This window comes from Bolinopsis microptera, chromosome 7 (assembly GCF_026151205.1).
Source record: "Bolinopsis microptera isolate Bmic1 chromosome 7, MBARI_Bmic_1.0, whole genome shotgun sequence".
In the NCBI taxonomy this organism is placed as follows: Eukaryota; Metazoa; Ctenophora; class Tentaculata; order Lobata; family Bolinopsidae; genus Bolinopsis; species Bolinopsis microptera.
In genome coordinates, this window is record NC_087078.1 from 18,291,820 (window position 1) to 18,305,274 (window position 13,455).

General features: G+C 36.7%; 2 protein-coding genes across 2 annotated transcripts; one reads left to right on the plus strand and one right to left on the minus strand.

Moving 5' to 3' along the window:
- Window positions 1-133: 133 nt before the first annotated feature.
- On the minus strand, window positions 134-11,542 carry LOC134817780 (transcriptional repressor protein YY1-like). The gene is made up of 7 exons (XM_063827105.1): window positions 10,930-11,542; window positions 10,517-10,660; window positions 5,456-5,487; window positions 4,259-4,356; window positions 4,022-4,076; window positions 3,569-3,727; window positions 134-1,444 (listed from the first exon to the last, which is right to left on the minus strand). Exons 1-7 carry the CDS (start codon window positions 11,363-11,365, stop codon window positions 1,265-1,267), a joined length of 1,104 nt encoding a protein of 367 aa, XP_063683175.1. The 5' UTR covers window positions 11,366-11,542; the 3' UTR covers window positions 134-1,264.
- On the plus strand, window positions 7,166-9,240 carry LOC134818038 (uncharacterized). Its single transcript, XM_063827450.1, has 2 exons — window positions 7,166-7,239; window positions 8,192-9,240. Exons 1-2 carry the CDS (start codon window positions 7,197-7,199, stop codon window positions 9,238-9,240), a joined length of 1,092 nt encoding a protein of 363 aa, XP_063683520.1. The 5' UTR covers window positions 7,166-7,196.
- Window positions 11,543-13,455: the final 1,913 nt, after the last annotated feature.

The window sequence follows — 13,455 nt, forward strand, 5'->3', positions numbered from 1 at the left end:
CCTCGTTTTTGTCCCATTTGGAAAAAAGGGGCAGAGTCTGAGAGTCGGAGTGCGGTGTATCGGGGTTTTACTTTTTGTTTTACTGTATTGTTTTTATGATAATTTTTGAGGTTTGAACTTTTTTGGCCACTCCTGATCCTAGAGTAAAAGTGTGAAATTAGATTTTTTTAGCTTGCAATTTTCCAACATTTCATTTAATTTGACCTTGAAACTAACTACAGGAGCCAATATGTATTGTGCTGTAAACTTGGTGCACTGTTATCGATAAATTTCATTTTATTAATTAATCTCAACATCGACATGCAACTGACTATAATAATACAAATAGTTGAGTGAAGTTGAATGACAACAAATACAGTAAACACTTCTAATTCTTATATAGCAACATGACAAAAAACAACAAATCTCATCGACCCTAAAATGGACGTTGCATGTGATGATGCCTTCATGCGAGTCCCCAGCGAAATAATAGACTTAGATACTGGTAACGTCTTTTGAACTGTAAAATAATGTAATGGTCTGAACTAATTATTATTACATTTCTTGACGGTAATTTAATAAGAATTTTCAATTTGTTTTGAAAATTGGATGGTTATTAGTAATACACTTGATAAATTCATCCTAATTTTACCAATCGTTCAAATTTTACAATTTTCTTAAAAGTCTTTCTGAGGCCGATGAGTAAGATTTCAATATTTCACAAAAACATTCTTGAAAGAAACCAAAAACAAGATCTAACTTACAAACACGGCTTCTTTTTCCCATTGGAGGTAAACTCAAATAAATGTACTAGTGTGTCTTTGTACCCAGTACAACCTACAATACTACAGTTCGACATGTATTCATAAAATCAGATAACTTATAATTATATGAGTTATAGTTACCCAAACCGTGTTCATTTTCATTACTAATATAGGATAATATTCAATTTTAATTCGAAAAATTGTAAATCTTTAAGCTTAAAAGAAACTGCCGCAATGCTTCATCAAAAAACCAAGTATATTCATGGAAAGAAAAATGTAAATTTACACTAAATGGTATTGTTCACGTATTTACAGTATGCAAGCACTGCACACAACATCATGTGACCAGCCCTATTATTGACCATACTGGTGGAACTAAGATCAAAAATGATATGTAAATCATTGGAATGGCCATAATCATGATCAGATCTTGTTGCTTCCATTGTGCAGAATAAACGCTGACTTGGTAATGCGCTACAGCGCTACAGAAAGTTGATAAATAGTCTCCGGATGGATAATGGCTAGGATGGTTTGTGTTTAGCATGGGTCAGAATGTGGGCCTTCAGGTTGGTGGACTGGGCAAAGCGTTTGCTGCAAAAGTCAAAGGGACAGTGATAGGGCCGGTCCCCTGTGTGAATCCTGACGTGGGTCCGCAGGTTGAAGTCTAGGGAAAATCTCTTGCCGCATCCCTCGAACGAGCACTGAAATCACATTGTTATTAAATCAGAAACTTTATTCTAGAACTAGCGTAACCCCTTGCCTACGGCCGGGACTTCACTATCGCAGTTGAATGCAAAAATATAAGCCCGCCTATTTTATTTGAAAACACGCATTAAATTGTCGTGTGAAAGTATGAACTCTCTCAACAGTCCAAATAGACCGCAATGTGAATGAGTGCTGTGTCGATCTTGGAGGTTTTTGCACTAGGGTACGTGTCGCACTACAGTACGGGAATCTAACATTTGTGGTACAAAACCATCAATTAAACCACTTACCACCAGCCGATTTTTTTAATTGCTTATTGGCTTCGTCAGAGTTTTGTCGGTACTATACCGAAAAAACCAATCCCGTAACTCTTACCGTTTTCTTAATTAAGCCGCTCTGAAATTTCCAAAACGCACACACAGATTCATTGAGATTATATATATAGATAGATGTTTGCTGATATTTTTCCATGTAATTGTTTCTGAACGGTAATTGTAATTCCGACCTGTACTGACTTGTACTGAATGGTGACATGAACAAATTGAACATGTTAAGATACCTATTACCTACGTGGAATGTGGATCTATCTACTCACATAAATGTTTCCGACTGGCAGAGTATTATTATTCTGACTGAGGTATCACGAGATTCAGCCGCCTGAATCTCGTGATATCTTACATGTTGTAGTCACGTCTAGTTGTGACTAGAACATGTAAAGATACCTTCCCGCAAGAGTGTATTATCTACTCACATAAATGTTTCCGACTGGCAGAGTATTATTATTCTGACTGAGGTATCACGAGATTCAGCCGCCTGAATCTCGTGATATCTTACATGTTGTAGTCACGTCTAGTTGTGACTAGAACATGTAAAGACACCTTCCCGCAAGAGCGTATTAGCTACTCACAGAAATGTTTCAACCTACCTAGCTTCAATATCTCCTTATATGGGGATGATCATTTCTACCGAATGAACATCACATGGACTCCTGTTTAGAGCATCATGAGATGCAGTGAGTCAGTTAGCACTGAACCGAGTGGAATGGAGGAACCTGTTACGCCGTACAAGGGATGTGTGTGATGCAGGCCACTCCAACGACTAATAGGAGACCTATTCATGTATGTGTATGTATGTATGTATGATAATCAAAGATGGTTCGACAAAAATCTGCAAAAATCTGACACCATGATGATAATAATTTAAAATAACACAAGCTATGTATGTGTAGCATGAGATGGATAATGTATAATAATGGTGATATACTGCATGATAGTAATATGATACGGTGCGGATCAACTTAACCCCATTAAGGGGGCATACACCAAATCTGTCCAGACCAAATGACCCTCATAGGCAGTTCAGTGACCTTCTAGCGCACCGTTTCCACACCCAAAAAAATTATTTTGAGAATTCCCATTTTTTTAATCGAGCATTTCCTGGTTGAGAGTGCAATTTTCGGAAAAAATTATTTTGTGGTTGAGACGCTATAAGTTAATCATTTCTTGCGGTATCGGGTTGAAATTTTGCTCGCCGTTTATTCACATCTATTTCATGGTGTGTGTAAACTCTTGATATCGTATCTAAAAAGGCTGGTGAGTTATGAATTTTTAAAGTCAAAAAGCTAAAATTGTCCTTTTCAGGCTTATTTTAACAAAAAGACAGTCAGGGAAGATCGGATTGATTTATTGCTTGACATCAAATTGTTCTCTGAATTCTGGCGCAGTTTTTGATGCCCTCAAAAATGTTTTTACTTATTCAGCTTCAGATCTATTGGACCTCAAAGCCAAACAACAAATTTAGGCACATTTTTCGTTTTTAATATTTACTGATTTTTCTAAAATTTTGATAGGAATGTGCTAGTGACTTTTTGAAGGGTGAAAAATAACCGCAACTAGCACATTTATGTATGAGTTATGAACAACAAAACACCCTAAAATGCTTCCCTTTGAAGTTATGGGAGAAAATGTGATTTTTTATCTGCAAAGCCAAAAATTGAAAGATTTCGTGCGGTGTCGGAATTCCGTGCAGTGCCGATATGAGATATCCCGTAATACTCTACCAATTTTGATAAACTTTGATGGATACAAATTCCAAGGTTAAATAGTGAAGGAAATCTTCACCTGAAAGGGTTTTTCTCCAGTGTGGACCAGAGCATGTCGCTTGAGCTTAGAACTCTCCTTGAACGCCTTACCACACTCCGCGCACACGTGCACTTTAGGGGCGTGAGATAACAGATGTTTCCGTAATCCGATATGATCCTTAAACATCTTCGAACAATCCTGTTAAATGGTAAGTTAAATGTCAGTCTAGGCTAGACTACAGTAACCAATCGGGTTGGATAGCTGGTACTTCAGCGATTAGACACCAGCCTTCCAATACGAATCAATCACTGTTAAAACGATTAAATTAACCGACAATTGATTAAATCGAGGGCTGATAAAGTTAAAACCCAGCTCATATGCAAGATGTACCTAAATACGTACTACTAACTGTACCTAAATACGTACTCAGGATGTACCTAAATACGTACTGTTATAGTAGTAGTGTGTCTACTAAGTAACTAAGAAACTAACCGGGTCAGTGCATTTAACTGTTCTCTCGGTCGGACTGTTGACCTTTTTTCTCGTGCTGTGGAACAATTAGTTATTAGGAATTAATTAAAATGTCAACTGTTGGTGGTAATTGTGTGACACAGCTCATGCCTTGTAGGTTTTTACTGCGGTAACGTGTGCTTGATTATTAAAAACATGAAGATAACCTCCTTAATAGAGCAGCCGTACATCAAAAGAGAAACTACATGTAAAACTTACAATTTCTTGGCAATTTCGGCCAAAGTTTTGGGATCTCTCAGGTTCATCTTATCCAGGTCACTTCTGGTCAGGGATTTGCTGTTCTTACCATCTTTACACTGAAACAAATGCAGGTTTAAGGAAGTTGTAAAAAGCTGTAATAGGCGTTCATGTGTAGGGGGGGATGCAACGTCAATTAATGTCAATTAATGTCAATTAATGTCAATTAATGTCAATTAATGTCAATGTCAGTTTTGCAAAATTTAGGAATACTGACATTAATTGACACGATATTTTTCGACCAGAGATTATGTAGTTCTACCATATTTTTAGCACTTTAGAACGTTTATATCATCAATTTATTCACTACTATCACATATGGAAATGTGAAATGTGAAAAAATTCAGATCATTAAACAATAAAACTAAAATAATACGGTTTTCCGAAATTTAATTTTCTTAAATGGGCGTGGCCATCCAAGGGCGTGGTTCTCAACATCATCAGAACTTAAAACCCACATTAAACGAAATGCCTTCATGACATTTATATTTGAATAACGAATCTTAAACAGCTAAAATTTCTCCTTCATACTAAAAAAGCCGATTCTAGATAATTTACCTGTATAAGAAACCAATAAAATATGGGCGTGGCCGGTGGGGACCGAAGATGGAAGAGTTCAAAGCTGAAATTTTTTTTGGTGGTCTTTGAACCTAAGGATCAACAGATAAGAACATACTCATAATTATTCAAGGACATTTTGTTTTTTTGAACCGGTCTAACTTACATAGACGTGAATATCTTGAATATTTATCGAATAATGATAATCTCAAATTTCAAGACAAATTTATGTCAATTAATGTCAATTAATGTCAATTAATGTCAATTAATGTCAATTAATGTCAATTAATGTCAATTAATGTCAATTAATGTCAATTAATGTCAATTAATGTCAATTAATGTCAATTAATGTCAATTAATGTCAATTAATGTCAATGTCAGTTTGGGGTTTTTATGGAATACTGACATTAATTGACGTTGCATCCCCCCCCCCATGTGTAAACATTATCCTCATTGGGATTAGCTAGGATTAACTTTGACAGCTGCAAATACATAAATACATGGTGCAGTGACTACATTTTACTGCATGCCAGAAGCTTTGAAATTTCATACTAAAATGGTTGGAACAATCAACCAATTGAAAGAAATTTTAAAACTTACCTCAGATCGCTCCTCCTCGTTAAAATCTATCTCTGAAATTATAAACTCGTTAATGACAAAAAACTAATCTGAAAAGTTTGTGAATACAGCATCCTTACAACCAACCCAATATTTGAGAAAATTAAATACAAAGATCTTCTCTGATCAGCTGTTTCATCTTTTTTTAAATTTCTCCGGAGCCTTTGAAAGTTAGCCTCAACTTAACTTATAATCCTCCAGAGGGTATAGGACACCGGTAGTGTTTGTTATCTTCCACTACTCCCGAAATTTCACCGCCGTGCCCCGTGGCCAATAAAGTAGTGACAGAGCTTGCTTATTTTTAATGGAACGTGTCAAAAATCATTTTTAAAGCGATTCATAATCGAATACTAGTGTTCATTAATTGTTTTATGATTCATATTAATAACTTACTATATTGATTAGTTGATAGTAAATCGATAAATTCATAATTAAGGAAAATGCGTGAAAAATAATTTGGGGAAAATAATGCAATGATGGTGACCTAATTTTTTTTCGAAAAACCGCCGACTTTCGTACCATTTATATATGTCTCGTAAGGTACATTTTATTTGGATCCGATATTACAGATGAAGTCAGAAGTGTCTTGCAATATGTCATGTCGATGCTATGAAATATAATTAACATCATGTAATTGATGTTATTATATTGAGCCGCGCAAAAGGAAACTTTTGGTTTGTACAATTTACAGACACTCGCGCCTGCTCTAGGTTACAAAGTGGTGCGTAGATACAGTAGAATCGTAGATGTGACAAGAATGAAGAATTAAGGGAAGAAGAAAGGGAATGTCAGATGTCTCCCCAAATTCAGATGCAAAATAGTGCAAAAGTAAGTTCAGTTCATTCTGGTTCATAAGAACTAATTGAAATGATACTTTAATGAAATTCTTACAATTTCTTACAATTTTAGTAGAACAACTTGTAGATACACTGTTACAGCGAGATAAAGTCCGACGATGAGAACGGATTAATGAGAAGTTAGTTAATAATGAATGGGGACATTTCAAATAAGCAAGGTCCAAGGATACAAATCAGGTGGGGAGGCATATTCTTTGACACGTGACAGTGGTTCTGGAGTTTGATTGCTCAATAGTGGATGCTGATCGGTTATTGCTGTGAATGACGAATATAAAATGTTCCCGAAACCTCAGGATACAATGTAAAGTGTGCGTGTAGTCATTTCGAGATCTCCTTTGGAACGAATGCAGCGAGACTATGGAACCTCCTCCCACGACAAGTAAACAGCCTTACTGCTCTAGAACCCTTCAAGGTATCACTTGCTCGATTTTAGGAGCTATTTCCCGATACCCCGCCAACCAAAGGATACACCGCCATCACCAACAACTCACTGTTGGAATGGAATCTACAAAAAGATTTGGACCAGGAATAATTGGAGGACGTACTAGATACTATTGTAAATGTATTCCCTGTATTTTAACTACCGTGTTTGTACTGATTTCGAACCATCTGTGAACTATTGGCTGATTTCGTGTAAGTGTAGCATGCTTAGTTTAACATAGCATACTATACTATACCAAGCCATGGTCTGTAGTAGTAGTACTAAGTTACTAGTACTAACACCTACTCAATACCATATTTTGGGTCGAGAAGTAAATCAGCTAAGGAACGGGTTCCTCCCATTCACATATAACAGACATCCATTCGAGGTTACAACTTTATTTCAATTCGTCAACTTTTCAACAACTCGGTAGTCGGTAGTCAATATGAATGTGTTTGTATACCTTCTCTTGATGATCATGATAGCAAGTAAGTTTACTAAGTTTTTGGGGGGGGGGGCGGGGGGGTGGGATGACCATATTAAAGTATATTAAAATGTAGGTTTTTCTCCCGATTTAGGGGCGGGGATATACTTTAATATATTTTAATATACTTTAATATACTTTAAGAATTAATATACTTTAATATACTTTAATAAACTTTAATATACTTTAATATACTTTAATATATCCCTATCTTTTTGGAGGCCTAAATCAAAAATCGCTGACCACAATAAGCTTGAAATGCAATTCTTAATCGATTCCGAAAATTTCATGCAAAAATATTGAAAACTGATGGAGTTATTTCAATTTTAATTAAGTCATTTTGGCTAGTATCCCAAACCGAGATATTATAAGTGCAATTTTGTTCATGGAGGTCTTTTTACTAAGTATCCACTATTCAGCAGATATTGAGCTATATCTTTCACATAAAGTTAGTCTCATTCAAAAATATTGAAATTTGATCGAATTTTGGGCAAAAGCTTTCAAATTTGGTGCGGTTACCTAAATATGGGCGTATGGTTTAAAGCTCATAACTCACCATTTTTTGACCAAACTGGATGTAAATTCATGTACTAGTCAAAAAACAGGCTTATCTTGCAAATCTAAACGAAGAATATAGCTCGACTAATTTTGGGTATATTTAAGTAGATTAAAGTATATTAAAATATAGGTTTTTTTCCCGATTTAGGGGCGGGGATATACTTTAATATACTTTAATATGGTCAGCCCCCCCCCCCCTCCCCCCCCCCCCCCCCCCTCAATCAATTAACCACTGCACAGTCCGATTTGTAAACATTACTCAACATGAAAGTGTTTGTTTTCCTTCTCTGTATCATCATCGATCTTTTCAAATTGCAAAATAAAGAAGAGAGTCCCTCTGATTTTAAAACTGAATTGCAACAATATCACTTGAAAATTAGTAAGTTCTGTTTTCCAAGGTGCAGCAGAACAGTTTTCGATATGGAAGACAGACAGTGAGCGCTCCTACGAAGGGTTACTACTGGTGAGTATCAACGGAGCAGCTCGTAAAAACGTATGTCGACGCTATTCTACTTACCATTACTATCCCGACACAGGTACTTCTCTCCAGATCTGCAAGAAGCTACACTTCCACCAACTTGTCTCCACGGGCAACACAGGCAGCCTCTATCTGTTCCGTTCTCACTACACCTCAGGTATGTACTACTTGAGGGGCTGTAACCCAACTTGTAGTTACAGTGCATCTACTAACTGTCTAAGCGTACATTATTTCACCAAGATCTCTTGCGGATGCTCTGGAAACTTCTATGCAACAGCTGACGGCTGCATCCCCTGCCCAACAAACAGCGTAAACGCAACTGGTACTGTGGGTAGATGTTCCTGCGAAGCTGGCCTGTACTGGTCGGTGGGTCACTGTATACCTTGTCCAGCGTACAAGTACAGTGCTGCTAACTCAGTGAACTGTACCCAGTGTCCTAACGGAGCTACCTCCACCCCTGGTTCAAGTAACTGTTTCTGCTTTCCAGGGCTACACAAGGAAGGTACAGAGTGTAGGGAATGTGGTGGGAACACTTTCAGTGTTCGGAACAGCACATCTTGTACAAATTGTCCTGAAAACAGCACCGCCTCTCTCGACCACTCTGCTTGTGAGTGTCAGGACAACTATCTCTGGAACCCAGCCGGCAACAACTGCACTGAGACAGAGAAGAATATCAGTCAAAACATAACCCGGATCTACAACAAACCAACACCAGCTCCGCAAACACCGGACAAAAAGACCAAACTTGGAAATCCTCATCCCGTGACGACAGCACTACTGATTGTGATTCTGGTGGCAGTTCTGGCTTGCCTCGTTGCAATTGTGATCCGGACATCCTGGAGAAAGACAAAGGAACCCGGGAGGATGATCATGGGAGGACTGCAAGATCGAGATCTCCCGACTGGACCCCCTCCAAAACCACCAGCTTGCTGTGTAGACGAGGAGGATATTTATGTCGAACAAGACTGACAATTATTCAAAGAGTAAGGACTTGAAGGACGCGAATGAACATTATTGCATGACTAGTGCTGCAGTGATGGCATAGAATAATGACGAACTATTTTTTTTAATAATCATTTTTGAAGTTGGAACTTTTTGGCCACCCCTAGCCTCAGTGTTATGGAGTGAAATTGACTAGATGGGGGAGGGGTGGGGGGTTCACTACCTTTATTACACTTTTTACGCTACACTTTTGCCTTTTTTGCGGTATGGTGTAGTAAAAAGTGTAGTAAAAAAGGTACACTAAATTTCACTAAATTACACTTTCTTACACCTTAAATTACACTTAACTAAATTATCTTCTCGAAATCTTCTTTTTTCCTAATATTTTCCCATCAGTCTTCACATAGTACATTTACAAAGGCAAAGCAGGGGTAAAACATACCTTAGGTGAGAAAAAATGCCAATTTTTTACACTTTTTAAGGCTTTTTTAGGCTATTTTACACTACACGTTTTTACACTATACTACACTTTTGCCTTTTTTATGCATGGTGTAAAATATCAGCAATTAAGAATGGGCCTTAATGAGTGGTAAATTCCATTATGAATTATAAATTCAATTATATTATGTCGACGGTGGTAATCGAGTTTTAGCGATATATTTTAATTTTACAATGATTACTGGTTCACTTATTCCGGTGTAATTTTTGCACAGTAGCCATGAAATAAAGATTAAAGTTCCATTTATGAGTTTCCGAACTCAAGCTTGGTAGTGAATTTTTGTTAACTTTAGCTCCATCCAGATATTCACAATACAACATTGTTGTACACGTTTTAATATCTTTACTTACCACTTAGTTACCACATTTTCAATCTAAATCATTAACTTCGGACTGAGATATTCCAATGATTTCTAAACTTTTTTCAGATGTCATTTTTCGCTGTTTGAGATCACCTTATAGACAAATGAGAACGCTTTCAAGGCAGCAATCAGACATTTGCTAAACACACACTAGCTATTGATAATTTATAAATGCATGACATAGTACTAAATCTCATATCTTAACGCACATAATAGACGTACATATCTTAACGCACATAATAGACGTACATCTATTTGAATAAATAAATGAGTAAAATGTAATAAATGAGTAAAATGTAATCTTTTCTTACTATTTAGTGTGCTCCTTGTTTTTTACAACGATTGAAGTATTAATTTTTCTCGATGTGATACATTTCATTTGTTTAAATGCACAATGAAACATAACCAGGAAACATTGAATTAGTTATAAAATATAATATTACCTGGCGTCCAAACCATGACAGAGAAAACACCGTCCAGAGTCTTAATCTGCTGAGGTCTCTTACGCCACTTCTTGTTGCCATCTAGGGTATTCAGGAGGGTCCCACACTCAGAATGCAAACGTTTCCTCTTTTTATTTACACTGCCTGGGTGATTTTCCAAAATTAGTTTGCATTTGACACGCGTATTTTGTCCACGGAAAGGAAAACCTTGACACGGTGACCGTGGAAATCACCTTTAATTGTTACAGTAAACCCTAGCAGCAGTTAACAGTAGTTAACAGTAGTTTCAAAATGTTAATCTGCAGTTTGGGGCAAGATCTGAACTCGAAATTGTAAAACAGTAAAGTTTAAAATCCCAATTAATTTGATATCACGTGCACGGGTAAATAACTCTAAATCAACTGATGTCAAACCATCTGGTGTAACAGTTTCTTCTGAAGCCACATCCAGGAGCGCATTCTCTGCAAATAGTAGCTGATCCCCGTATCGGTTTTGCTCGTAGAAGTAACTATCTTGTTCTGACTTGTGACCAGCAAGGTGATCGAGAGCTTCTATAAATGTTTTAGCCTCAGGGTCGAGGGCCTTGTCATCGTCGATTGTTGGGTTGGCGTCGCCATGTTCCGCCTTTACTTTGTTCAAAAACAGGGCATCTGGACTCTCGGTACGTGGTTTCAAAATAGTGTCTCTGTCCGGAGGAGTGGTCAAGAACTCCCATGGAGTTGGGTTCAGATCAGATTCATCTGGTCTGGCTGTACTTTCTTCCAACGGTTCAGGTTTGATATCAGGAATAGGTTCAATGGAGTCGGAAACCGCTCTGACTTCAGCGACCACTTCAACGTTACTACTCATAGGAATGGAAAACAACTACATGAGAGGAAAACGGGGAATCATTCACCATCAAGGAAAAACTCCTGGAATGCGCTAGCCTATGATAAATACCGACAAGCCCTAATAAACAACAAATTTCGATTTAATCTTGATTGTACAAAATACATTTTCATTCTATCCAGTGCCGAAATTTGACACGGTTAAAGTTCGCTCAGTTGCGCGTTCAAGAGATAAAATTGCGCGGCTTAATGAATCTTTATTTTGGATAAACAATCGAAGATAAACAATAAAATCAAAAATTAAAATTTACACATAATTTTGAAGATTTTATTGCATCATCAGTGACAATCTTTATGATTTACTGGTGGTTGACTCAATCAGTATTTGTCATCGAGTACTTTGGCTATTATTTTAGTATTTGTTCATGTTTGCAAAATTAAAATTAAAACTTCACGTTCCACGTTCGCGTTTTTAATAAATAAACCAATTAATTATTTTATATGTATCGTATATTTATATATATATATTTAAGTGTTATAATTTACCAATTGTTCGTTTGTACTTATTAAAATAGTAAAATACTACATATTGTACAATAATATAAAATAAGTAATTGGAGGACTTCGCCGCTTCGACGCGCCGCGCAAACTAGCACTCTTGCTTCGCATCGACGAGATTGTTGCAAAGCATTTAATAGATCTGGAAGGGTTGACATCTTCAATCAATAAAACGATAATGTGGGCCACGACGTAATACTTGAAGGCTTTTCAAAATTTGTACCATTTTTATTATGTTAAATCTATTGTATTTCGTATTGGTTTATGCACTTTTCGAGGATATCTGTCCTTATATTGTAGCTAGTCAATACCAGTGCTGAAATTATCTGTATACGGTTGAACCATTTTTATAGCATTCAGTTAGCTGATCGTTGGGGCTGTGCTGATCGAGATTTTGTTAAGCTGTTTCTATCAAATAGTTATGTACAGAATTGTGAAATCACGAACTGTTATTATCTAAATTAACCACATTCATCACAATGAATTTGTCATCTCAAATAAAATAGCCATCTACACTTAATTAACAATGATTCGTCTAAATTTATTGCATGCAGTTTTTAATACAGAGTCCCTGTTGCAAGCCAGGAGAGTACGACTCCTGAGAAGCACAGATTAAGGGGCTTCAAACTCTGAGGGTCTCTTATCTGCGCAATCATTCAGAGAACTGTAAACAGAAGTTTGACAGCCTCGATAAGCTTACTAATATCCGAGGTACTTTGTAACTTTGGGAGAGTTATGGTGCCTACCACAAGCAATACGATCAATTACATTAAAGCTTTACTGCCCGGAGAGACCTACTATAATAGGTGTAGGCTGAGGCGGTTCATTTTACCATAAGTTGTTTAAATAATTAGAGAACATATCTTATTAGTTGCTCTATAGGGTCAGGAACAACCAAACAATTTTTTTGACTCTAATGTTTCGGATAATGTTGACTTAGGCCACGCCCATATTTTTCACCAATTTTTAACAGGTAAAATTCTCCAAATCGTCAATTTAGTCATGAAGGGGTATGGTAGGAGTTCAAAATGTGTGCTCCTCTAATATAAACAGTAGAAAATGGTTAACTTTAGTCGAGGTCTCAGGTCTCTACAATGTCGGGAAGTTCCTGCAGGAGTTTGCGCATTGCGCTGAAGCGCTAGATTCACTGCGCCAAAAGTGAAGGTCGTAGAGACATGAGACCTTGACTAAAGTTAACCATTTTATACCATTACTATACAAGAGTGTGACACTTTCAGAGTCCTGAACACACTCCTAAATCTCTTAAATTTTACCTCTTTAAAATATATCATCTTAATAACATAATAATTTAAATAAAATTTTTCAAACAGTATACAGTACACATAATGTCACAATAACTCTATATAAAAATAAAAATAAACCCTTCAACAACTCAAAATTTTGAAAATCACCCTTGGCCTTGCGGCTCCAAGTTGAAATCTAAATCTTGGAGCCGCCTCTCTCTTTAACTGATGTCAATTTGGTTTAACACTGTTAACTTTTAAAAAGAAAATAATGCTTCACACCCAACTTACACACAGTATAAAGATATAC

Coding starts and splice junctions, on each gene's coding strand:
- LOC134818038 (XM_063827450.1), top strand. CDS start 7,197: ATGAATGTGTTTGTATACCTTCTCTTGATGATCATGATAGCAA. Junction 7,240..8,191: donor CTTGATGATCATGATAGCAA/GTAAGTTTACTA, acceptor CTGTTTTCCAAG/GTGCAGCAGAACAGTTTTCG.
- LOC134817780 (XM_063827105.1), bottom strand. CDS start 11,365: ATGAGTAGTAACGTTGAAGTGGTCGCTGAAGTCAGAGCGGTTTCCGAC. Junction 3,728..4,021: donor CAGTTAAATGCACTGACCCG/GTTAGTTTCTTA, acceptor ACCATTTAACAG/GATTGTTCGAAGATGTTTAA. Junction 1,445..3,568: donor CTGGAGAAAAACCCTTTCAG/GTGAAGATTTCC, acceptor ATGTGATTTCAG/TGCTCGTTCGAGGGATGCGG.